The sequence below is a fragment of the Sus scrofa genome, chromosome 1, assembly GCF_054392235.1.
Source record: "Sus scrofa isolate SSC_HxYL_T2T_F1_AM1 chromosome 1, Sscrofa_HxYL_maternal_Yorkshire_Landrace_v2.0, whole genome shotgun sequence".
Taxonomy (NCBI): domain Eukaryota; kingdom Metazoa; phylum Chordata; class Mammalia; order Artiodactyla; family Suidae; genus Sus; species Sus scrofa.
In genome coordinates, this window is record NC_139383.1 from 75927032 (window position 1) to 75951500 (window position 24469).

The 24469-nt window shown below is 40.9% G+C and overlaps 1 protein-coding gene across 4 annotated transcripts in view; it reads left to right on the forward strand.

Moving 5' to 3' along the window:
* The window catches only part of FIG4 (FIG4 phosphoinositide 5-phosphatase), a 144980-nt gene that overhangs the window by 57355 nt on the left and 63156 nt on the right, over nt 1-24469 (forward strand). For all 4 annotated transcript variants that reach the window (XR_014818215.1, XM_021068077.2, NM_001243250.1 and 1 more), the window contains 6 exon segments: nt 2345-2478; nt 3856-3972; nt 5697-5742; nt 6403-6551; nt 7543-7709; nt 23099-23237. Coding sequence is in view for 3 of the 4 variants with exons in the window: in XM_021068077.2 (XP_020923736.1) it covers nt 2345-2478; nt 3856-3972; nt 5697-5742; nt 6403-6551; nt 7543-7709; nt 23099-23237 (752 nt within the window). In the remaining variant the exon portion in view is untranslated.

Sequence of the window (24469 nt, forward strand, 5' to 3'; positions counted from 1 at the left end):
TGACTAAAGTGAAATACTTCGCTCGATTTCCCTTTTGCCCTGTGTTATGAACTATCTCCTGCCCTCCCCACCCATGTGGAAGTTTGACAAACAGTAGGTGCAGTAGTCCTTACACCTTCAGTGCTGTTACTGGGGATCAAGAGGAAGTCACCCAGGGATCTGATGGAATCGTACACCTTGAATGGCCATTGGAGGGTGTCTCTGATCACTTTGAAATGATACACCTTTATTTCTGTTGCTTTGGGAGACTGACCTGAGGAAATATTCATAAGGTTGATGTCTGAGAATGTTTTGCCTGTGTTCTCTTCCAGGAGTTTGATGATGTCTTGTCTTATATTTAAGTCTTTAAGCCATTTTGAGTTTATTTTCGTGCATGGTGGGAGGGTGTGTTCTAGTTTCACTGATTTGCATGCAGCTGTCCAGGTTTCCCAGCAATTCTTGCTGAATAGACTTTCTTTTTCCCATTTTATGATTGGGAACTTGGGGTTAACAGATGCAAACTCTTGCTCTTGGAATGGATTTACAATGAGATCCTGCTGTGTAACACTGAGAACTATGTCTAGATACTTACAATGGAGCACGACAATGGGAGGAAAAATTATGTATACATGTTGTGTAACTGGGTCCCCAAGCTGTACAGTGGGGGAAAAAAAAGCAATAAAAAAAAGGAAATGATATGCAAAATCACTAGTATATGTGAAGTTTTCCTTTGGTTTTTTTAAAGGTCTGTGACCTGAAGGAGGTCAACTAAACAGTCCACACACTAATCCACTCTGGGCAGACAGTGCATAAGGCAGCTTCTCTACATCGAGATGCTCGAAGGATAACCTGTTCTTGCATCTCACTAAACTTTGGATTTGACATGAGACATGTGAAGCATTTTTGTTTCTCTGGTTGATGTAAAGTGCTTTTGAGAAAAAGTCCAGATATATCATTTTCCCAGGTGTAAAAATAAGTTCATCCCTAACTGACTTAACACTCTTCTTAATCACTTCTTCTCTAATTCCTCCATTTGATTTCTTCAGCTGTGCAAAATAGATACCTTTTTGTGTGTTGGTTTAAATAATTAAATTCATGACAACTGAGAAGTAATCATCACGGCTGAAATCATCATGTCATCATAGACCTGTTCTGATGGCAGCAATAGTGCTTCAACACTGCATCCCTGTCACTATGGCTGAAATTAATTGTGTTTTTATTTGTTTCTAAGTGAAGGCCAGGATAAGTATAAACATAGTTCATTTTTATTAATGCTTACCATGTGTCAGATGCTCTGGTAAGAAACATCCCGTCGTGGCGCAGTGGTTAACGAATCCGACTAGGAACCATGAGGTTGCAGGTTCGATCCCTGGCCTTGCTCAGTGGGTTAAGGATCCGGCGTTGCCGTGAGCTGTGGTGTAGGTTGCAGACACAGCTCAGATCCCGCATTCAACCCCTACAGCTCCTACAGCTCCGATTCGACCCCTGGCCTGGGAACCTCCATATGCCACGAGAGTGGCCCAAGAAAATGGCAAAAAGATCCCCCCCCAAAAAAAGAAATGATCATGCTTTATCTCATTTAAACCTCACGGTAATGATACAATGGAGATACTCCTGTTTGCCATTTTATCGCTAAAGAAATGGAGGCCTGGGAATGTTGAGAAGCTTGCCCAAGGCCATGTGGCTAGCAAGAGGCAGAGCCAGCACTGCAGCCGAAGAGCTGGGCTGTCATACGCCTGTCCCTCTTGAATGGGAGGCAGTGTGGTGTCTAAAGAGGTACAGCAGGGGAGGCGGTAGACTGTCAGGTTTAGTCCCATGAATGCCTCTCAGCTTCGGTTCATTCAGCCACAGTGTAAAAGGGGAAGAGGGACTCCCTTGGCTACTTAGATGGGATTTTTACGAGAGTCAAGTTTAAAACCATGTGAGGGCTGCAGAAGTGCTCTCTGCTCTACCAGTTTGGGGGATTATCCATCCAGGCCCTGTAGATTTGTCTGGTCCTTAGCTGGTTGGGGTTGAAGGTTCCCCTTGTCTGGTCCCTGGGGAGTTCTTCTATGCCACAGCGTATGTGAAGTGTGTAGGGCCGGCCTGTGTAGGGTGAGGTGGGCTCCTTGGGACTGCAGGAGGTGACAAGGAAGAAAGCTAATCTCCTTCTTTGAGTCTTCAGTGCTCAGTATTTGTTAACTGTAAGTCAGTGAAGTATTTATTTCTTTGTATTTATATTATTTTAATTTTTAGGCAGGTTTCATTTTCATATGTTTAGCACTGAGGCTTTTTGTCCTGTCTTAGTGGTAAGGTTACACTAAAAATCTGTCCCTCTGATTTAAAGTAGTTAGAGCACTGAAAATGTTTAACTTTTTTGGTGAAGGAACGAGAGAAAAGAAAGCACGAGAGAATCCTGAGTGAAGAACTCGTAGCTGCTGTGACCTACCTCAACCAGTTTTTGCCTCCTGAGCACACGATTATTTATATTCCTTGGGATATGGCCAAGTACACCAAAAGGTGAATAGATGTTTATGTGTCTGGTTATAGTTTCCCCTTCTTGTGATCAGGAGGCCCATCTCTCTGGTAAAGTGAGTGTCCATCTTTTAATTTCCTTCATGAACCTGCTTCAGGGGCTGTTTAACTACTGGTGTATAATTTGAGGGCGTAAATTGTCCAATTTTTTTTTTTTTTTTGGCCTACCATTTTTTACCATTGGCAAATTCTTTTTGAAATGTCTAGTGATGGGAGACCAGCTCTCTGCCGCTACTTTTCCTTAAAGGCATTAGTTTCACTTTTTACTGATTTCCTTCTATCTCCCTGTCGAATCACTTGCTGAGACGCCACTTTCAGATTATATCTCACTTATGGATGAACCTGCACTAACTCCCTATGCTTTATAGTAAATCCAAAGGCTTTCATGTAATGTTCAAGCCCCATCAACCTGGTCGGTTCCAGATTGTAATAACTTTATTCCCAGGTTATTCGGTTTTCTGAAAAACTAAGCTTCATGTTCTGCACCCAGTGTAGCAGCCAGGGTTCTATTCCAGAAGCTCGATTCCTGTTCTTCGCCCTCCCCCCCCCCCACCCCCCAGCCCTCAGCAGGGTGCTTTCCCCACTTTCTGTTACCTGTCAAGACTGATTCAAAACTCATCTCATCCAAGGAACTTTCATTAACCTTGCATTGACCTTTTACTCATTTACTAAGCATCATACAAATTTTAGGTTCATTTTGAGGTCTCCTTTTTGAAAATGTTAATTGCTCTGCACTTAAGTCATTGTACTTTTTTTGAATCATTTTATGTAATTAGATATACATCTAATGCATGTGTATATGCATACACATATACGCATGCATTAGAGGTGTGCATGTGTTTTGTGTGTGTGCGTGCATGCATACACATACACACACACACACACACACACACACACACACACACACACACGCAAACACATGCACACCCTCCTAGAATATAAGCCTGGTTATAGGTTGGTGCCACTTGTATTCATTTGTATTTCAGTGTTTTCTTCCCCTGCCACCACACTGTGTGTTGTGTTCTCTTCACATTTTGTGAATGCCTCTGGGCATAACTGACTCCACTTCTGAGGAGTGAAAGCTCTTGCAGAGGGATGTCATGGGCCAAGTTGAAAGCTTGCCAGTGGTTGCTGTTGAGTTACAGGCCCTTCCTGTCAGGTTGCACCTGATCATGCTAGTTTTGAGCACATGTTGCATTCTAGAAACTAATTGTTACAATGTTCCTATTTACTGCAAACCAGATATTTACAGATTTCATTCCCTATGTATCATTACTGTAGCCTTTGCTTTAGAGGTGGGGATAAGTATGTATTAAGAGTCAGGCTCTTGTCACTTCTCTGATTCTTCTTCCTCACCCTCAGCAAGCTGTGTAATGTTCTGGATCGCCTGAACGTGATTGCAGAGAGCGTGGTGAAGAAAACAGGCTTCTTTGTAAACCGCCCCGATTCTTACTGTAGCATTTTGCGGCCAGATGAAAAGTATGTATGGCGTTTTAAAACCTTTTTAGAAGTCAAGGATTTTGCCCTTATAGAAAAAATATTCTAAATTTGAGCAGTTTGTACTACTTGGGAGATGGACGGATTTTTTTCCTTTGGGGAGATGAGACAAGCTGCACATGTGACTGTGGAATAAACATTCAGAATGGTGTGGGATTTCCTCTGGCGGGTATATACCTTGAGTGGAAGCCATCGAAGCTCTTGCTTCCTAGAATAACCATGTGAAATATTTCTGTGAAATAAAATTTTCTGTGACAAATTCTATTTTTCAGTATTTAATAGGAACAACTTTTTTTTCCTAGAGATTATAGATTAGTACTTATACTAACATTTTAATGAAAATTTACATTATAGTTATTGGCTCACAAGTCTTTACTCATGACTACTTTGTGAGCTTCTTCAGATCAAGCATCTATGTTTTATTTATCTTTTAAGGAACCAATATTATATATTTTCTGCATTTTATTTTCGGTTAACAAATTTAATGTAATGGTAAAAACACACGCAAAACAAACCCCCCCCCCCCCACTGGTGTATATGTCTTTGCAAGTAATCCTTTTGTTATAGTTTGAATTTTAGGGCACCTGTGACCAGGGTCCCCAAGACCACTTCCAGACTCAGTGACTCACCAGGAGAACTCACAAGACTCAGTATCTTGTTGTCCTCTTGGCTATGATTTGTTAGAGTTTAAGGAAACAAGGCAAAATTAGGCAAGGGGAAAGGCACATGGGGCAAAGTGCAGAGGAAGACAGGGCCACGCTTCCAGAGTCCTCCCCTGTAGAACCACACAGAGCATGCGTCTGTCCCCCAGCGACCCATGACAGTATGTGTAAAATGTCAATCAGGGAGGTGATGAAAGACTCAGTGCCACAGGGTTTTATTGGAGGTGGCTCCATAGCAGCATCTGCCTGGCACCTCCTAGAAGGTCAGCGTCCCAGCAGGAAAGGGGATGTTGAGCAAAACCATACTGTTTGTACAAACAGTTTAGGCACAGTGAGCCACTCTTGTCTGTCGTGGGAATGGCGGGGGACTGAAGTTCAGATGCCAGCCAAGAGCCAACCTCGGAAGCAGGCCTTTCTTAGGGTAGCAGCTGGATCTGCTGTGTTAACTCTTTTCTGCACTGCACCTTCTTTTAAATAATGAAAATATTTTGAATTAAATAAAAAATTAATATCAGTATATAGTACTTAGAATATTTCCCCATGCGTTTGGGGAAAATACGTTGGAATGAAACTAATAAGGAAGTCTGTAAAAATAACCAAAGGAACATAACGAAGCTCCATGAAGAAAAGCTGGAGGAGGGAGAGCCTCCTAATGTGTGGGGAGAAGGCTAAGGCTTGGAAGATTTTATTACAAGGTTGCCCTGCAATTATTATTCATATCCATAGAGACCAAACAGAAAGTGGGCTTAAATTAAAGTGAAAGAGATTTTTGGTTGAACACAGGTGGCACAACGCTGCGATGTGGGGGTGGAGTGCTGGTTAAGATGCTCCTTTCCTGGCCTTGCTTTGCTCAGAGAAGGAAAAGCTTTCCATCTCTGTTACCTGATTATTCACTTATCTGAGAATGAAAGTAAGCAGACTCAGCTGATTATATTCAGGGGCTTCAGCCTAGTACTTTGATTCTCATAAAGAGCTGGTACCAAAAATGAATATAGATTATGCCATTAAATTTTTTTAAATTAAAGCATGTATTTTTAAACACAGGTGGAATGAACTAGGAGGATGTGTGATTCCCACTGGTCGCCTGCAGGTATAGATGACATTGTATTAATAATGCATAGAATCTGTATCCACAGTGTGTAATTTTTCTGAAAGCAACCATGAAGAGAGAGACTTCTTATTGAATGCAAAATTACTAATCATTTGAGAATAAGTTTTAAAAACCATACTGCTAGTGTTTAGCTCTTGCAAAGGATGGCTTGCTAAAATCATAATGTCCCACAGATTTTTATGTAGTATAAATTTTATTATTGGAAATAAAAAACGTAAACAGAAGTGTGAAAAAAATGTATTAGAATGGCTTTGGAAAATGAGCTAGATACATTCTTAAATTATTATTTAAGAATGATACGGCCTCCACCACTGAATATTTGGTTCGTGCAGTTAAGGAGATAGATCATGGGGGGAAAAAAAGCACATATTTTACTAATTTGTACATGTGGAAAATGTTAGCTATTTTTTCTTGTTAATATAAAAAAAACCATTCAAATATAGACTAGAAGGTGTCGTGATGCTATTGCAGCAACATGAACAACAAATACAATTTTTAAAAAATGATCTTTATTATTTGTTCAGGAATAATATCCTGCCTACAGCTTTTCTTCTACTTGATAAAGAAATCTAAAGTAGGATGGAAGTCATTTTGGTGATTGAATAATGATTGACAGTCTCACGGTATATTTTTCTCTAGACTGGTGTTCTTCGAACCAACTGTGTGGACTGTTTGGATCGCACCAACACAGCACAGTTTATGGTGGGGAAATGTGCTCTAGCTTATCAACTGTATTCCTTGGGATTAATTGACAAACCAAATCTACAGTTTGATACAGATGCAGTTAGGTGAGCTTGATTTTCTGCCTTGCGAATGCCAGTAATGAAAGAAAGCAAACCTGATTAATAATAAGGACTTCATGAACTTGTTTCTCCTTTTAGCATCTCAAAAATGATGTTGCTAAAGGACATTATTCATATTAATTCTGTAATATATATTTCTATTAAAGTCTTTTGTGTTGTCAACATGATTTTTGTATTCCTATTCGTGTTAATTATCAGTAAACACCGTGTACTTTGGATAAATCCAAACTAGTGAGTTTTCTGAAAAGCAAATCCAGCCTGCATTAGGAAAAAAAGTAATGTGGCTTCACATATTTTGAATTAAACATATAAGACAGATTAAAAAAATGATTCTTCGGTGATACTGTTTCTTCCGTGGGTCCATGGCATCACATGAGGTACTGTTTCTTGAAAATGCAGTGAAAGCTGTTACTGGTCATCTAAGATGGTCACACAGACTCTGTCAAGGCAAGTGATCAGCTTACCAATGGCCAGATCCAGATATATCACTGCACTGAAAATCTTAACAGGCACTTGAAGAAGCACACGTTTCAAAAACGTATTTCTAGAAAAGAATATGATTTGTCTGTGACAAAAACTTGTCCTTTTTTCCAAAGGCAATTCAGAGAGAACAGAAAATTTCTGCCATGGGAGGTAAATTGATCTAGCAGGTTGAAAAGTTAGGAGTCTTTTAATAGAGTTAGAATCACTTTGGTCTGGTTTTATTGGGTTATGGGTTATGCTTTTTGTGCCTTTTTCTTTTTCTTTTTTTCTTTTCCTTTTTTTTTGCATTGTCTGTGACTTTGCTTTTTAGACTATGGCTATAAAATGTAACATATTTTACATGTGCATTTATCTTCAAGATGTTGAAGAGGCTACTTGAAAAGAAAGGCTCGAAAGAATTTACAAAGTAAAAGACTTGTTTTGAGTCTGTGGCTAAGTGAATAACAAGTGTAATACTTTGGGTGAAGTTCTTTAGCGTTTGTCTCTTGCCTAGGTTATTTGAGGAACTCTATGAAGATCATGGGGATACCCTGTCCCTTCAGTACGGGGGTTCTCAGCTTGTTCATCGCGTAAAAACCTACAGAAAGATAGCGCCGTGGACCCAGCACTCAAAAGACATCATGCAGACCCTGTCTAGATATTACAGCAATGCTTTTTCAGGTAATTCTGGAGTAATAGGCATTTCTAAGCTTCATCCTGATGTGCATTTTCCATATGTGTGTGTGTGTGTGTGTGTGTGTGTGTGTGTATACATACCTTAAAACTAACTGGATAAGTAAAGTCAGAATTAATTTTGGTTTCTTTTTTTTGTTTTGCTTTTTTAGGGCCATATCCTAGGTATATGCAAGTTCCCAGGTTAGGGGGTCAGATTGGAGCTGTAGCTGCTGGCCTACGCCACAGCCAACTGGATCTAAGCCACTTTTGCCACCTACACCACAGCTCGTGGCAACGCTGGATCCTTAACCCACTGAGTGAGGCCAGGGATTGAACCTGTGTCCTCATGAATACTAGTTGGGTTTGCTACGGCTGAGCCACGATGGAAACTCCCAGCATTAAATATTTTAAAGTTTAAATACAATAGAACTTTAACTTAGGAGGTACTCAGTAAATATTTGTTTGGTAAATGAATGAATAAAATTTATATCTTAAAAAGGGCACTTTGGCCACCAATTACTGGAGCTTTTACATATTTCAAAATATTTTGATTCCTTGGCTTCTGCCTCCTCTATTTCTTTTTTTTTTTTTAAATAATTTTTTTTATTTTCCCACTGTACAGCAAGGGGGTCAGGTTATCCTTACATGTATACATTACAATTACATTTTCTCCCCCACCCTTTCTTCTGTTGCAACATGAGTATCTTGACAAAGTTCCCCATGCTATTCAGCAGGATCTCCTTGTAAATCTATTCTAAGTTGTGTCTGATAAGCCCAAGCTCCCGATCCCTCCCACTCCCTCCCCCTCCCATCAGGCAACCACAAGTTTCTTCTCCAGTTCATGATTTTCTTTTCTAAGGAGATGTTTTGTGCTGAATATTAGATTCCAGTTATAAGTGATATCATATGGTATTTGTCTTTGTCTTTCTGGCTCATTTCACTCAGGATGAGATTCTCTAGTTCCATCCATGTTGCTGCAAATGGCATTATGTCATTCTTTTTTATGGCTGAGTAGTATTCCATTGTGTATATATACCACATCTTCCAAATCCAATCATCTGTCGATGGACATTTGGGTTGTCTCCATGTGCTGGCTATTGTGAATAGTGCTGCAAGGAACATGCGGGTGCATGTGTCTCTTTTAAGTAGAGTTTTGTCCGGATAGATGCCCAAGAGTGGGATTGTGGGGTCATATGGAAGTTCTATGTATAGATTTCTAAGGTATCTCCAAACTGTTCTCCATAGTGGGTGTACCAGTTTGCATTCCCACCAGCAGTGCAGGAGGGTTCCCTTTTCTCCACAGCCCCTCCAGCACTTGTTATTTGTGGACTTATTAATGATGGCCATTCTGACTGGTGTGAGGTGGTATCTCAGTGTAGTTTTGATTTGCATTTCTCTTATACTCAGCGATGTTGAGCATATTTTCATGTGTTTGTTGGCCATCTGTATATCTTCTTTGGAGAACAGTCTATTCAGATCTTTTGCCCATTTTTCCATTGGGTGATTGGCTTTTTTGCTGTTGGGTTGTATAAGTTGTTTATATATTCTAGAGATTAAGCCCTTGTCGGTTGCATCATTTGAAACTGTTCTCTCCCATTCAGTAAGTTGTCTTTTTGTTTTCTTTTTGCTTTCCTTTGCTGTGCAAAAGCTTTTCAGTTTGATGAGGTCCCATGGGTTTATTTTTGCTCTAATTTCTATTGCTTTGGGAGACTGACCTGAGAAAATATTCATGATGTTGATGTCAGAGTGTTTTGCCTATGTTCTCTTCTAGGAGTTTGATGGTGTCCTGTCGTATATTTAAGTTTTTCAGCCATTTTGAGTTTATTTTTGTGCATGGTGTGAGGGTGTGTTCTAGTTTCATTGCTTTGCATGCAGCTGTCCAGGTTTCCCAGCAATGCTTGCTGAATAGACTTTCCTTTTCCCATTTGATGTTCTTGCCTCCCTTGTCAAAGATTAATTGACCATAGGTGTCAGGGTTTATTTCTGGGTTCTCTATTCTGTTCCATTGGTCTGTCTGTCTGTTTTGATACCAGTACCACACTGTTTTGATGACTGTGGCTTTGTAGTATTTCTTGAAGTCTGGGAGAGTGATGCCTCCTGCTTGGTTTTTGTTTCTCAGGATTGCTTTGGCGATTCTGGGTCTTTTGTGGTTCCATATAAATGTTTGGATTGTTTGTTCTAGTTCTGTGAAAACTGTCATGGGTAATTTGATAGGGATTGCATTGAATCCGTAGATTGCTTTGGGTAGTGTGGCCATTTTTACAATATTGATTTTCCCAATCCAGGAACATGGAATATCTTTCCATTTCTTTACATCTTCTTTGATTTCTTTGATTAAAGTTTTATCGTTCTCGGCATATAGGTCCTTTACCTCCTTGGTCAGGTGTATTCCGAGGTATTTGATTTTGTGAGGTGCAATTTTAAAAGGTATTGTATTTTTGTATTCCTTTTCTAACATTTCATTGCTGGTATACAGAAATGCAACCTTATATCCTGCTACTTTGCTGAATTTATTAATCAGTTCAAGTAGTGTTTGGGTTGAATCCTTAGGGTTTTCTATGTATAGTATCATGTTATCTGCATACAGTGACAGTTTGATCTCTTCTCTTCCTATATGGATGCCTTTTATTTCTTTTGTTTGTCTAATTGCTGTGGCTAAGACTTCCAAAACTATGTTGAAGAGCAGTGGTGAGAGTCGGCATGCTTGTCTTGTTCCAGATTTGAGTTAGAAGGCTTTCAGTTTTTCCCCATTGAGTATTATTTGCTGTGGGTTTATCATAAATGGCTTTGATTATATTCAGGAATGTTCCCTCTGTACCCACTTTGGCGAGGGTCTTGATCATGAATGGATGTTGGACTTTGTCAAATGCTTTTTCTGCGTCAAAAATCATATGATTTTTGACTTTTTTTTTTGTTAATGTGGTATATGATGCTGATTGATTTGCGTATGTTGAACCATCCTTGTGAACCTGGGATGAACCCAACCTGGTCATGGTGTATAATTTTTTTGGTATGTTGTTGGGTTCGGTTGGCTAAGATTTTGTTGAGAATTTTCGCATCTATATTCATCAATGATATTGGGCGATAGTTTTTTTTTTTTTGGTGCTATCTCTGTCTGGTTTTGGAATGAGGGTGATGGTGGCCTCATAGAATGTCTTTGGGAGTATTCCTTCTTCTTCAACCTTTTGAAAGAGTTTAAGGAGGATGGGCGCCATTCCTCTTTATATGTTTGATAGAATTCACCTGTGAAGCCATCTGGTCCTGGACTTTTATTTGTAGGGAGTGATTTTATGACCTCTTCAATTTCATTTCTAGTGATTGGTCTGTTCAGTTGGTCTGTTTCTACTTGATTCAGTTTTGGCAGGCTGTAAGATTCTAGAAAATTGTCCATTTCTTCCAGATTGTCAAACTTGTTGCCGTATAGTTGTTCATAGTATTCTCTTATGGTTTTTTTGTATTTCTGCTGTATCCGTTGTGATTTCTCCTTTTTCATTTATAATTTTGGTTATTTGGGTTCTTTCTCTCCTCTTTTTAGTGAGTCTGGCCAGGGGGTTGTCAATTTTGTTCACCTTTTCAAAGAACCAGCTCTTGGTTTTATTAATTTTCTCTATTGTTTTTTGAGTCTCTATTGCCTCCTCTATTTCTGCTTGCAATGCATAGATAAGATAAATTTGTTTAAGAGTGTTGAGTAATTATTTTTAAATAGGGCTCATTTCAGTAATTGTCTAAGAATGTAAGTATCACTGATGCTTTTAATTTATCACGGATTCTTTTAAATGTCAGCTAGAAACGTGTAGTACATTTTACTCTTTTCTTATTTTATGACTTGGGAATAGTCAAAGTAACAGGTGGTTACACTTTTCCTGCCTCCCTTCTGATGGGCTCTCCAGCGCAATGGCTATGATAAACCTAAGTGATTATGAGATAAATCCCACGCACAGGATTTACAAAGGAAGTGCTCACACTGATTTTGTGAGTCTTGGACTCTTGAACTGGATCAAAGATAAAAATGTTTATAGAATGTGGAGAAAAGAGATTCGTAAAGAGATTCTTTGGAGTGAACTGTTGCCATGCATTGACTGTCATCCAGCCCCACTCCTTCACCTAAAGCCTGGAGAGAGTAGGCTTCAGGAGGACTCTGGGAAGGCTTGATGTAGTGTTGTCTTGTTGGAGGAACCCCATGGAGCTGTTGGCTTTGGACTGCTGTGCAGCAAACCTGAAGCAAAGGGAGGGGCTGAGGAGAATGCTGCTGTGTGGTTAATGGCCTGTCCTCCTAGGTGACCAGGGGTAGGTCTCATGGGGGAGGGTGCTGGCATGGGGTTGGCCTAGGTCCTGGCCAGAAGGCCCCTAGCCACAGGGACTAGGAGATGCTCTCTGGATTCCTAAGGAAGGAGTTGCAAGAAACTGCATGTGCTCACAGCAGGGGAACTGTAAGAGAGTCCCCAGTGCTGGAAAGCTTGGAAGAGTGCATGAAAACATCCACAAAAGAGTCAAGCGTTCAGTATTTTCCATGCCCAGAGAGAATGCAAAGGCATTTGGCTATGCTACTGTTCAAGTGTGCTATGTAACAAATTACTAAAACGTTAACAGCTTAAAACAGCTTGTGTTCATCATCTCATGGTTTTTATAGGTCATAATTCCAGGTACAATTTAGCTGGATTCTTTGCAGAGAGTCTCACAAAGCTGCAGACAAGATATCAGCCAGGATGTAGTCTGTTTTGGAGGCCTGACTAGGGAAGCATCCACTTCTCAGCTCATGTGTTTGTTGGTGGAATTCAATTCTTTTCAGTTCCTTGTGGACTTTTTCTTTGTAGGACTCATAACAACTTGCTTCTTCATAGCTGGCAAGGGAAGTCTCAAGGGAAGTCTCAAGGATGAGTTGGCTAGCAAGACACAGTTTTATGTAACATACCGTAATCATGGGAGTGACATCCTGTCACTTGGCCATATCCCCTTGCTCAGAAATAAATCACCAGTCCTACCCACACACAAACAAAATCTGTATCAGGTTCCTAAGGCTCCTGGAACAAAATAGCACCAACTAGGTGACTTAATAGAAACTCATTATCTCACAGTTCTGGGGGCTAGACGTTCAATGCTAAGTTGTCTGCAGAGCCTGGTTCCCTCTGAAACCCATAGAGAAGAATCCTTACTTCTTCCCAGCTTCTGGTAGTTTGCTGATGTTCCTTGGCATTCCTCAGCTTTCCTTGGCTTGCAACTGCAGCACTTCAATCTCTGCTTCTGATGTCGCATGGCCTTCTTCTTTTGTCTAAGTTCATGTCAGATTTTCCTCTTCCTATAGGGACACCAGTCATATTGGCCTAGGGTCTACCCTAATTCAGTATGGCATCATCTTAACTCGATTTCATCTGCAAAGACCCTCTTTTCAAAGATTACATTGATGAGTACTGAGGGTTAGGACATCGACATGTCTTTTTAGGGAGACATACACAGTTCACTCCAGAGCAGAGGATATTACACTAAGGTGTGAACAAGGAGGTGGGGCGTATGGGACCCACTTTGGAGTCTACCACCTCAAGTAAGACTTGTCCCTATTGACACACTAGAGAGGGGTGGGAAACTGGTTGGCAGCCTGGTGGGGATGGGAGGAAAGTGCAAGACAGACCTGGAGATCTGGTGTGGTCTGGCCTCGCCAACCTTGTCATCCTGCCATTCACTGCTTTCCCATCCCGCATCACTACTCTCTAGACATATGGACCTTCTGCAGTTTCCTACAGGTGTTCGGCTTCTTCTGCCACAGGCTTTAGCTCCATCCATTGGAACAAATGACTGCAATCTTCTGCACCTTTAAAGCTTACTCTACTTTGACGTTCTTAAGGAAGGTCCTCCAGTTTTTGTTCTTGTAACATTCCGTATCTTTGTAGCACTTAGCACTACTGCAGTTAAATCACTAACTGTGCCATTAGTTGTGTTGTGTGGCTTCCCACTTAGAGGGCTCCAGGAGTACTTTCATTACTGCAGTATCCCTAATGCCTTGCTTGTGACACATGAACTATTTGTAGAATGAATTAATAAGTGCATGAATTAATTCATTACCTGTGCCCTGCCCAACTTTCCCTTTTCCCTGAATTAAAAAAATTGATAGGACTAAGTATATCAGCCTAGTAATGTGTAGCCTGTCAGTAATGCTCTTAGGCTGCTCAGATCATGTTTTTTGAATTCACTGAGAATTATGCCCATTGAACGACTCTGGGTGAGCTTAATGTATAATGTAAACCACAGAGCCCCTATAGGCCTGAAGACTATTTAGATATTCCGCTGTATGCATGACTCCTTGAGCTGGATTTAGGAAATTAAAATTCAAAGTATATTAATCTGAATAAAAATGCAGAATTAGGGAAGTCAGATTTAGAAATTCTAGATTTCTAAAGCAACTACATTAAGGTATTCTCTGCATCCTTTACTATACCTACTGCTATAGTTCCCAATGAAGATATTAACATGTATTGATGTATTTCAATTGCCTAAAACATGTGTTTCAAATAATTATTATCAATAGCTAAAAAAGACTGAAAATAACACGTGGGTTTCACTTTTTTTTTTTTTTTTTTTGTCTTTTATCCTTTTAGGGCTGCACATGTGGTACATGTTTTTATAAATTAGAATGGTTTTGAGATTATCTCTCTAAAAGCAGTCTAATTGGCTAAGTGTCATTGTTGTCCTAGTTTCCTAGAGCTTCTGTGACAAAGTACCACAGGCTGGGTGGCCTAAAACAGCAGAAATGCACAGTTGTAGAGGCTGGAAGTCAGTTGCAAAGCAAGGTGTCAGAGAGCCGTGCTCCCTCAGAAGACTCCAGGGGAGTATCCAACTTGGCTCCTAGCTTCTGGTGATCCTTGGCTTGCAACTGCAGCACTTTAATTTCTACCTCTCATGTCACTACATTGTTCTCTGTTCTGTCTTGGTAGCATTCTTCTCCCTGTGTGTGTGTGTGCACGTCTCTTCTTCTAAGGACACCAGTTATATTGGATTAAGGGCCCTACTCCACTGTGACTGCCTCTTAACTTGATTATATCTGCAAAGACTTGATTTCTAAATAGGGGCATATTCACAGCTACTGAGGCTTAAGACTTCAGCATATCTTTTGGGGGGGGTTACAGTTCAACCTGTAACACTTAGGTAAGTCGTGTGACAACAGGTGCCTCTGGGTGTGTGTTATCATGAAAAAAGGTTAAAACTTCTGTGATGGAAAGGGTCATCCACTATTCTGCCCTTTACCTGTCAAGGTTGTCCTGAAATGGGGGTCATTATTGACACTTAAGGACCAGGTAATATGTTTTTTTAAATTTTTTAATTTTTTTTTTTTTTTTTTTTTTTTTTTGCTTTTTAGAGCTGCACTCGAAGCATATGAAAGTTCCCAGGCTAGGGACTGAATTGGAGGTACAGCTGTCAGCTTCCGCCACAGCCGCATCACCGTTAGATCTGAGCTATGTCTATAACCTACACTGCAGCTCATGGCTATGCCGAATACCCTCCAGGGATTGAACTCACATCCTCACGGATGTTAGTTGGATTCATTTCCGCTGAGCCACAATGGGAACTCCCTGTTTTTATTTTTTTAATTATTTTTTTTACATACATATATTCTTTTTCATTATTTTCCATTCAAGTGATGTGTTTTTCAGTAAGACTAGAGCACAGAGAATGAATGTATAGTGGCGCGTGATTTAAAAAAGGAGAACCATTAAAAGACAGTAACATGTAAAAGTAACATGACTATAATGGAAAGGTATAACAAAATTAGACACAACTGAAAGAGGAACTATTAGGAAAGGAATTATTTTATGAATAATGTGGCTAAAACAGACTTCTTTATTTTGAGAAGCGTGGTGTCATCAGGGGTACAACTTAACTTTTAAATTACAATGGATATTATATAATGGTAATATATTTATAGAACCATTTTCTTTAAAGCGCTGAAGAAAACTTTGTAAAACTTAATCTCTTCATGTTATGCCTCTGGGGTGGGCAGGAAAATGCTTGAAATTAGGTTGTTAGGAATTTTATCCTTGGTTCATATAGACAGATTGATGCAGTGTGGGTAACCCACCTGCTTCCCTTTCAGGCTCATTTTAAAAGCTGTTCTTGGGGCCTCGTATATTACCATGTTCTGAGGTTTGCCTTTTAAGAGGTATCCTTTGGTTTCTGTGATAACCAACTGCATAAACATCGTAGGGAGAATAGGTACCTACCTATTCCCTTTAGATGTTAGGGAGAACTTTATAATTCCCTGAAGGACCTTGTCAAGCTCTTTCTAATTTTTGTTTTTAACATTTATATGTGAGTATTCCTGAATTTCTTTTTCCTGAAGCTTCTTGAATTTGAATCCTTATTATAAGAAAAATGCTGGGAGTTCCCGTCGTGGCGCAGTGGTTAACGAATCCGACTAGGAACCATGAGGTTGGGGGTTCAGTCCCTGCCCTTGCTCAGTGGGTTAACGATCCGGCGTTGCCGTGAGCTGTGGTGTAGGTTGCAGACGCGGCTCGGATCCTGCATTGCTGTGGCTCTGACGTAGGCCGGTGGCTACAGCTCCAATTCAAGCCCTAGCCTGGGAACCTCCATATGCCGCGGGAGCGGCCCAAGAAATAGCAACAACAACAACAAAAAAGACAAAAAAAAAAAAAAAAAAAAAAAAAGAAAAGAAAAATGCTCACACATACATATGCACACACGTGTAACTTGAATGAATGTGTGTGTTTTTATGCTTAAAAGAAACCATATCCTCCTTGAGAGATTGAGGGGGGGAAGAAAAGGCTCACAAGGTAAAGACTTCAACGCTCATCATGCATAGAATGGTGAGCAAAGAGTGTGGTGATGGCACAGGCCAGCATCATGGTAGCGCTGTGCGCTAATGGAGCAGTTTCTTTCCCTTTCTTCTCACTCCTGAAAGAGGGGCGTGCAAGGGAGCATCTGAGCATGTTTTCCTTTATCAAGAAGAGGGAGGTTGGAGTTCTTTTGTGGCTCAGCAGTTTAAGGATCCAGCATTGTCAATGCAGTGCCTCAGGTCGTGGCTGTGGTGAGGGTTGGATCCCTGGCCTGGGAACTTCCACAGGTTGTGGACTCAGCCAAAAAAAAAAAAAAAAAAAAGAGAGAGCACCAGTCTTCTAGCCTTCTAAAGTCATATTCTAGTAGATTCAGAAGGAATAAAGCTATATTTGGCTATAGCAGAAAGAAAACAGCTGGAAAATGTTTTAGTAACATTTTATTTTTTTGCTTTTTAGGGTCGTACCTGTGGCATATGGAAGTTCCCAGGCTCGGAGTCAAATGGGAGCTATAGCCGTCAGTCACAGCCACAGCAACATGGGATCCGAGCCAAGTCTGTGACCTACACCACAGCTCCAGGCAACGCTGGGTCCCTGACCCCCTGATTGAGGCCAGGAATCAAACCCACATCCTCATGGATACCAGTAGGGTTCATTTCCATGGTGCCACAACAGGAACTCCCTTAATAACATTTTAAATCACATTAATAAAACTCTGACTAAAACTTAACTGTTCGCCTGTTCTGCAACCAAAGAAGTTAAACATGGCAGAGCAAAAGTCACAATTATAGCCTTGAGTTTAAACTGACCGTGCTTCTCCAAAAGATGCTCAAGAGATCCTTAGGGTCTTGCTGAATTTCCCTAGTATGTTCATTCTTTCGCTCTCCAAAGTGACCATTCATACTGGGTCCTCTCTCCCTAAACCAGTCTCAGCTGGTACCTTTGCCTCCTTCTACACTGAAAAGATGTCACTGAGGGTGAACTCCTCCTTATAACTGGGTATGGTGATATCCTTATCATCTGCACTCGTAGTTCCACCTTAGATCATCTTACAGAGGTTGGAGTGGCCCTGCCCACCACCCCCTCCTCTGTGCTCTGTGTCCCACTCACCTGCTTTCCCCTGTCATTATATGCTCAGTGCTGTATACAGTTTGTTTCTTCCCTTTCATTTCCATTAGCATAAAAGCACACCTTAGGGAGTTCCCATTCATGGCTCAGTGGTTAACGAATCCAACTAGGAACCAAGAGGCTGCAGCTTTGGTCCTTGGCCTTGCTCAGTGGGTTAAGGATCCGGCGTTGCCGTGAGCTGTGGTGTAGGTCGCAGGTGTGGCTCGGATCCCACATTGCTGTGGCTCTGGCATAGGCTGGCAGCTACAGCTCTGATTCGACCCCTAGCCTGGGAACCTCCATATGCTGTGGGAGCGGCCCAAGAAATGGCAAAAAGACAAAAAAAAAAAAAAAAAAAAAAAAAGCACATCTTAGGTTTTCCATCCAGCCTTTACTTCTGTCCTTAATCCCACAGCCGCTTCTAGCTAAAGTCCTATTTCTCTGCTCTCCTAAAGCAAAACCTCTTTAAAGAGTTACCTGTATACCTGTTTCCCCTCTCATATCCTGTTCTCTCTGCCTGCTTCACTGGGCCCCTGCCCTGTCGTGCCACTGAAACTGTGCTTGTCAAAATCACTAACAGCCTTCTGTTGCCAAATCCAGTGGTTCCTTTTCTCTCTTCATCTAACTCAGCCTTATCAGCTGCTTGTAGCACAGTTGAGTGCTCCTTTATTATTATTGAAGTATAGTTGATTTACAGTGTTGAGCCAATTTCTGCTGTACAGCAAAGTGACCTGGTCTCATATATATATATATATATATATATATATATTCTTTTTTTTCCTCCCTCTTGCTTGAAACTCACCTCTGTGCTGTCTCACTCAGTCTCCCCAGTGACTTCCTCACGCCCTAATTCTAAACCTTCCTCTTCTCTTTCTACGCTTTGACCCAAGGGGCATTGCATCAGCTTTTAAGTACCATGCATTTGACACTCAAATTTCTCTCTCTTACCTTGACTCCTCCACTGAACTCCAGACTTATTTATCTAAATGCCTATCTAGCTAGCATCTCCTCCTGAATATTTTACTGGTTTTCCACAGTTGCTGTAACAAATTATCCCAAACTTTGTGGCTTAAACTGCACCTGTTTATGATCTCACAGTGTTTGTGGGTCAGAAGTGTGGGTACAGCATTCCTCAGCTGTGTTCTCTGCTTAGGGTCACACCAGGCTGAAGTCAAATGAAAGCAATGAAGTTGAATGCAATCAAAATGAAGTGCAAATGTGGGCAATGACCTGGAGGCTTCCAGGCACACTCAGGTTGTCGACAGAATCTTGTACTGTTATAGGACTGATGTCCCTGTGTGCTTTTGATGGGGGTCATTCTCAGTTTCTGGACACTTGGGGCCCACCCCATCTTCAAAGCCAGCAATGGCGCATCAGAGCCTTGGGCTTCAAATCCCTGCCTTCCTCTTCTCCTTTAAAGGATTTATGTGGTTACAGTTTACCCACCCAGAGAAGACAGGATGATTTTCCTAACTTGAAGTCAGTGATTAGTAATTTCGGTTAAATCTGCAAAGTCCCTTTCTCCATGTAATGTCAAATATTCTTGGGTACTAGAAAGGAAAGGTCATGAGGCTGAGTTTCTTGCAACCACAGATATCAAAGAAGCATCTCAAAGTGATTATTTTTGAGGCAAAAGCACTGGCCTCTGTCCCAAACCTATTTCATCACTTTTTTTTTTTTTTCCCATCTCTGCTCCCATTGTTGGGTTCAGAAACCTAGGAAGCATCCTTGATTCCTTAATTTTCCTTATCCTCCGCTGTCTTATCTGTCAGCAGATCTTGTTGGCTCCTCCTCCAAAATGTAGCCCGATCCTTCTGCTACTTCTCATCCTTACTGCAGTCATGCTAGTGCACACAGCTGTGGCTCTTATCTGAACAACTGCGGTAGCTCCTGACTCCTTTCTCTGCCTCCCCTCTTTTGCTCCTGCTCTTCACAGCAGCCAGAGTGAGCTTTTCAAGACTTAGCACTCCCCTCTCTAAAACTCCTTCCAGGGCTTCCCACTGCTTTTAGATTGATACCCATTACCATAACCTCCAAGGCCTGGTGTGGCCCAAACACTGCATTTCCCTTTGCCCAGCGCCCTTCAGCCCCCTGGCCTTCCTGCTGTTCCTGGAGCTACCCCACCTCCTCCCCCTTCCCCGACCACATAACCTAGGTGTCCCTCTCCTCTCCCATTGTAGGAGAAAATGTCCCAATAAAAATGTAGACAGGAGAGACCCCGGCCATGATGACTAAGCAAAGTCCATCCAACTGCCCCAACCCCCCCACACACACACCTGCTTCTGTAAATTTGTTTCCGCATCTACTACCTTGCCTGACGTCACTCCGGTCCAACTAGCCAAGCATGGACCCGGAAGACGTAGCCCATAAAAGCCTTGTGAAACCCTTCTTCCGGGCTCAGACTCTGGAGATCGATCTCCTCTGAGCCTGCCGACGTGATAAACCTGAGTTCTCTAACTCTCCGAGTGCTCGCTTGATTTCTCACCAGGTAAAAGAGCTGATCCACTGCAGCCACAGAGCTGCTGGAGCTGGTACACTACAGCCACAGGGCTGTCGCCAGAGCTGATACACTGCAGCGCAGGGCTGCTGGGTATCTGCCGTAACACCATCACTCTCATGTCACTCTTGTTTTCCCATAGAACTTACATCCTCTGAAAGTACCTTGTATATGATTGATGTTTCCTACTGTGAAGAAGGCCCATGAGAGCCAGAGTCGGTCTTGTGTAGACTCTATCCCTAGTGTGTGGGACACAGGAGGCTCTTGGATGAATGAATGTTTTCTTTCCAATTAGAAAAGAGATACATGTAAATTATAGAAAGTAGAATAACTCACAAATAAATCATTTAATCCTCACCTTCCAGAAAAAGCAACTTGTTCATATTTAGGAGAACATGATTCTCTGCTTTTGCCCTCTGAGAAAATGTGAGTAATCTTTATGACCCTAAATATTCTTTGACAGCATGATTTTTGGTAGCCTTGTGGCAGTCTGTCTTTTAGAAGCACCATGGAGAGGTTGTTCACTATTGTGCACCTAGTTCCCTTTTAAACAAACATCTTTGCCCATGCACCTTTTTTGCATATTTTTGATGTTATGGGCATTCCAGAAGCATACTTACTAGGTCAGAGTATAGATATTTTCAAGACTTTTAAAAAATATATGTGTAGCCAAGTAACCTTACTGAAAGGATATGGCAGTCAGTTTTCCCTCAGTGTAGGATGGGAGTGCCCATTTTGAAAAGTATTTGCCAGATAAATAAGTAGAAAAGTGGTATAGTGTTTTCAATTTGCATTTGTTTAATAACTAGTAAAGTTGAGTTTTTGTATGTTGTTTGTTATCTATTTCTAAAATTGCATGTTTCTCTTTATTAGGATGTTGATCTTTGTCTTTCTTACATTTAATTGGTCTTTATTTCAGTGTACAGTATGAGATAGTGCCCACTCCACCTCATGGCTAAATAGTACTATTCATTGAATAGTGTCCCTTTTCATGATGAATTTCAGAGGCCACTTTATCACAGACTTAATATTAGGTCAACAAATATTCTAGTTTCAAAATAAACTTTTGGCTAATCAAAAAGGATTGTTATAGTCAAGCCTGATCTATTTAAAAACAGTGCATACTAAAGCTGGTTAGTGTTGAACTTTTTGGATGGAGCTTGAATGATACAGATTCTTTTCTCCTTTCAGGCGTGGTTGAATACAAATGAGATAATCATTTTGCCGCCTTGTTATCTGCAGCTGCAGAGAACCCACCTGTTTTACACTCTTGTCTGCATCCAAAGTCCTGCTGTCTTCCTGAAGGTGACAGCCTTATCTGCAGTCAAAAGTAGCCAGGAGAAGATCCTCAGGCTCATTAGGGGTGGCCTTAAGAGTCCAAGCTTAGTAAAGCTTAGTATATCCAAAGACATATTTTAAGTTATAATAATAGGAGGACATTAACAAAGTCTTCATTATGATGTTTTGAAGAAATACCCTTAATTTGATTGTTTCTCAAGCTTACATTTGATCCTACTTGCTAAAAATTAAAGGAAGCTCCTATGAGGCTTAATAGCAGCCAAAAACACAAAAAATGAAAAACATCTCCTTGAAAACATGGCTGAAAAATGGAAAGCTTCTTCAGATAGAATTAAGATATTTTGAAGTACTACATAGTATGAATTATTAAGTGCCATTAAGGCTATTCAAGAAGCATAGAGAATATAATTACTGTAAAAGCAGTGTGTTTACTTTTGTATTGTGTTCAGAGGGTACAAATTGGGGTGATTATTCCTGTATCATTTAATACTTGATGTTTTCTCTCAACAAATGGACCAAAAGGCCCCAAATATATTCAGCATATAAACACATCCCTTTTATATATTACTTTTAGCCTGAAAGGTAAGTGCTGTTATAATGGCATGCTTCCTGTCAAAACATATAACTAGACTACATGTTTGATGTACCATATTTCATTCATTGCCCCTGCCGAAACGACTGAATAGCCCAATGAGAACAGTGTTGCTAATTTCAGATGTCTCTGTGTTCACTACAGCTGTTGGAAGAAAATTGATTTTATGATAATGTTATCTCGTTTCAAAAGCAGTCATTTCTATTGTGCTCTCTTTTAAGTTCTGTGCTCGTTTTCAGAAAGAGGTTATTATTTATATTGTGGTTGTCTGCCCCACACCTGAATATACAAGGGCTTGGAGACAAGAATGGAAAAAAAGGAAATGAGGGGAAAGAATGAAGGATGCTAGGGAGGGGACTGGCAGAAAGGGAGGGTGGCTCATGAGGCCACTTCAGTGCTCATCATCATTTTTAGCAGAATATATTAGGAAAAAGAAGAGGAGATGGAGCGTGTATATAGTGTCAATCTTATTAGTTTGTCGTGTATTTTGAAAAGGTAATTTTGGAGTGGGTGAATGGTTCAAATGAGCTTGTTTTCCCTGTGGTCACTCTGCCTTCGTTATCAAACACAAAAGGGGGCCGGGCAGGCCCACGGCTGTCGGGGACAGAAAATGTCAATATTGTCTCTGCTGAAGAAATGGAGAATTTTTCATGGATTAAAAGCAGAAACTTGGAAACGGACTTTCTCAAGGTTGTATAACAGAATATGAGTAGGAATTGGGCCATTTGATTTGTCTGACATCTCTCCTTGTCTTTGCAATAGAGTGAAGATGTTATTTGTTTCAGGTAAACGAACGTGTGGTGAGAATGTTTTTATTCTAAAAATAAAATAACTAAGGTTCGGTGGCAGTTCTTAAAGATTTTGAAGAGCCTCTCAAATTTCAAGAAGCAGTTTAGATTCAGTGTCTTCTGGGTTGTGAGATAAAAGAAATAAAAAGGAAACATTTTGAAACAAGATTTTAATTCTGAGAATCTTGGTGGCCCTCTTAGTTTTCCCGTATGTGTGTTAAACACTATTATTTTCACAACCTCACAGTTGTACCCTTATCCTCCTAAAAAAACATTCCCCTGAGTTATATGTCACTAATGGATTTCCTGAAATACATATTTTTGCCTTTTAGATGCTGATAGACAAGATTCCATTAATCTCTTCCTAGGAGTTTTCCATCCCACTGAGGGGAAACCTCACCTCTGGGAACTCCCGACAGATTTTTATCTGCATCATAAAAACACCATGCGACTTTTAGCAACAAGAAGAAGGTATTTTTCTTCCTACCCTACTATGTAAACTTAGCTTTGGTGTTACTCAGAATATGAGACACTTTCCTTTTTGAGGAATAATCATATAGACTAAAATAGTCTTACCATGTGTTTGCCATGAGGAATTTAGTATCGTTGATGTCCTGATAGTAAGTGTGGGAAATGGTCACTAACAATTGGTGTTTTGCATTTTCTGTTACTATACAACGTTTCTGAACTTGATCCTTGAACCTAAGTTGACCCTCCACTAAAGTGAACCATTAACATCATGAATCGGTGTTCCCCTCAAGCGTGGAGTGATAAAGAACTTTAACATCTCAGGAGTCGGTCTTTGTTTTTTAACTGTGGCATCTCTGCGGCATCACTTTGGAATGCCAGCATTCTTTCCTCCAGGAAGCACACGATGACGCTGAGAAGGGCAGGAAACGAGAGCAGTGGCCCTCGTGGCAGGTACTAGGGCCCTGCTGCTCAGCCTGGGCTTCCTAGAGTCTTTCGACAGTGTTGGTTATATGGATGACAGGTAAATTGGTAGTGATAGCCCCCAAAGAAATGGACTGTTTCACTGTGGTGTTTGGACAGGATGCCCAAGGGTCTGTAGCTGTGTGACCTTGGACTCATTTTCCTCACCTGCACAATGCAAATGACAGGACACACATCACAGCATTGTGCAGGTTTAATGAGAGGACGCTCTGGTGTTTTTCATTGAAGAGTCATGTACTAATAATGGGCAGCATTGCTCACATGGGAGGTGGGACCCGGGTCCCTTCTGCTCAGAGGCCTGTGGTGTCACGTTCTCTCCCAGTGCCCTCCTCTCACAGCGTCAGTGGGCTGGAGCCCTTACTCTGTGCAATGACGCCTCCCAAACAATGCAGAGGTGTCGCCCGGCTGTGCTCATTGTGTGGACAAACCACAGAGAGCCGGCAAATTAGCAAGTGCTGCTGTTACAGCTGTTAGCAAATTCCATGTTACTTCAGGGATATTTGAAATAGGAAAGAAATGTTGGTTGATCTGTTCTCAATTTTATTTTTTTTAAGTGCATATTATTGGAATAACCGACTTAATACTTGAGCTTACTTTCCCTAGAAATGAAGCAGTGATGGTTTTTCCACTACATTTAATATTAATAAATGACTGCTGTGGAATTTTTTTTTTTCTCTTTTTTAGAGTCGAACCCTCAGCACATGGAGGGTCCCAGGCTAGGGGTCTAATCAGAGCTATAGCCACAGGCCTAC